The sequence below is a fragment of the Anneissia japonica genome, unplaced genomic scaffold (assembly GCF_011630105.1).
Source record: "Anneissia japonica isolate Jap-2015-1 unplaced genomic scaffold, ASM1163010v1 scaffold158470_len2091_cov178, whole genome shotgun sequence".
In the NCBI taxonomy this organism is placed as follows: domain Eukaryota; kingdom Metazoa; phylum Echinodermata; class Crinoidea; order Comatulida; family Comatulidae; genus Anneissia; species Anneissia japonica.
This window is the reverse complement of record NW_022723346.1, coordinates 1-2,091: the sequence shown is the minus strand read 5'-3', so window position 1 is coordinate 2,091 and position 2,091 is coordinate 1. Positions and strand designations below refer to the sequence as shown.

Sequence of the window (2,091 nt, the reverse complement as noted above, 5' to 3'; positions counted from 1 at the left end):
TATACATACATACATACATACGCACGTACGCACCTACGCACATACATGCACCTATACATACTTACTTACCAGTACCAATTGATCGACTTTCTGGTCGTGCCATATGTTGATTTTCCAGAACACTAGTCTATCTGACACCAATACGAGGACGACCGCTTTATCTGTGTTACGGTTTGATATATTAACATTTACATTTGTTAATTCTGGTGATGCGATTCCGTATTTCATCGCTATGACGTGGACCTCAGTGCTTGTGGATATTTTTGATACGCAGCTTATGTATTTGAGGGAATCATTGTTTATTAACGTCGCAATGGCAATTTCTTCTTTGTTTTCTCTTGTCATGTGGCAGCCACCTAATGAAACTATATATATTAAAATATATATTAATATTTTTACTATCATAACAAAACAATAACAAAAATAACGATGATAATGTTGAGGATGATGATTATAATAATTATGATGATGATGACCACTGGGCTTGCGCTTAAAGGCTCGGGTTAAAATTATCTATATATCAGCATAGGGGCGGATCAAGAATTTTTCAAACTGGTGGGTGTGGGCACAACAGTTTCAGAATAGAATAATTTAGTAGCACATAACATTAATATGCATTGAAAATTTTAAAATCCAGTGGCAAAACGGCTGCACTGCTCCCCGTGTTCCCTACAGGAGCCGCTCCTCTATCAGTAATCCTGGCTGCATGCGCTCGTCATACTTTTGTATCTTGTTTAGCCAGCGGACCAGACCGACACTTGCTTGGGAGGATGTCCTTAAAGGCCAACTCAGACAGCGTCGGCCGACGCAGCCCGACCCGATTTATCGTCGGGGACAATCTTAAGCCGTCGTGAGAAATATTAAACATGTTTAATATTCTACGACGCGACTTCCCCCGACGCACACCATCGTCGCACGACGCAGCCCGACGCGATTTGTTGTCGTCGTACGACGCTGTCTGAGTTGGCCTTTAGAGCTGTGGGTACTAAGTGGTATATTTAACGCTGTTTTGCGTTCGGAAACCGGCCATTTGGAATCATCTTTTCGCCCATCCTGGCGTATTTCATGACCTTAGACTAGGTTGTGATAGGACTATGTATCTGCGGCCATGTGTTTGATTTTTTCACATCATGCAGTTTTTGGGGACGTATAGGTATTCAGTAGCACGATCACGTCAGAAAGGGCAAAATATTATTCAATATTAACAACGACAATAAAATATATGAGAGTCCATATTAAAATTCGTAGGCATAGGCCTATTATAGGCCATACATACCTAAGCAAGTACATGGATCAATGCCGAATTTCTGACAAACACAACGTCCAGCTACACATGAAGCAAATGCATTGTCACAATATTCTCCCATCTCGTCCATACAATGCTCCCCATCATCGCAGATTGCTTGAATGGTAAATTTTAAAAATCAAAGAAAAGTAATTTATAAAAAACTGCACGCAATGACGTTTAACAACATTGTCTTAACCATTCAATCCGCAGGGGTCTTTAGAATTATTGAATTCTATTGATATTCGGCCTTTCTCTCTTATTCCTGCTACTTTGTATTTCGTTAGCATTTTTTTTAAATTTTACAATAACATAACATTTTGGTACTAATTTAATAAATAATTTATAGGAAAATTTGTGTATTATTATAAAAATATTGTAAATTTTGATACGCCATGCACCAAATTTTAATTTTTTCATAAACAAAAGCATCCTTGACGTGGTAAATTAGTTTTTGATAAGATATTAATTGATTGATTGATTGATCCACTCAAATGAAGCAAATGACGGGTCAAGTGGCTTGATGTAGTAGAACGTTTCCTGATGCTCAAGTTGTAAATTATGATTGTATCAGGTATTAACCACTTCTTTAAAACTCAATACCATTTCCTGTTAAATGGATTACAACTCAAAAATGCGGTCGTTGTCGAATTGTTAGTAAATCATCTTCATCATTATCATCATCAACATCATTGTGTTTATGATTATATTATCTGTAATATTTTTATTATTATTAATAATAATAATAATAATAATAATAATAATGTAATCGGCATAATAATAGGCCTAATAATAATAATACTATA

The 2,091-nt window shown here is 36.3% G+C and overlaps 1 protein-coding gene across 1 annotated transcript; it reads right to left on the bottom strand.

The window, feature by feature from the left end:
- Window positions 1-45: 45 nt before the first annotated feature.
- LOC117112194 lies at window positions 46-1,405 on the bottom strand. The gene is made up of 2 exons (XM_033255269.1): window positions 1,277-1,405; window positions 46-365 (listed from the first exon to the last, which is right to left on the bottom strand). The coding sequence occupies exons 1-2, from the start codon at window positions 1,374-1,376 to the stop codon at window positions 52-54; spliced, it is 414 nt and encodes a 137-aa protein (XP_033111160.1). The 5' UTR covers window positions 1,377-1,405; the 3' UTR covers window positions 46-51.
- Window positions 1,406-2,091: the final 686 nt, after the last annotated feature.

Bases quoted from the DNA above. Each gene is read 5' to 3' on its own strand.
- LOC117112194 (XM_033255269.1), bottom strand. From the start codon at position 1,376: ATGGACGAGATGGGAGAATATTGTGACAATGCATTTGCTTCATGTGTA. The intron at 366-1,276 runs GTATGTATGGCC...TAATATATATAG, and splicing joins TGATCCATGTACTTGCTTAG to TTTCATTAGGTGGCTGCCAC.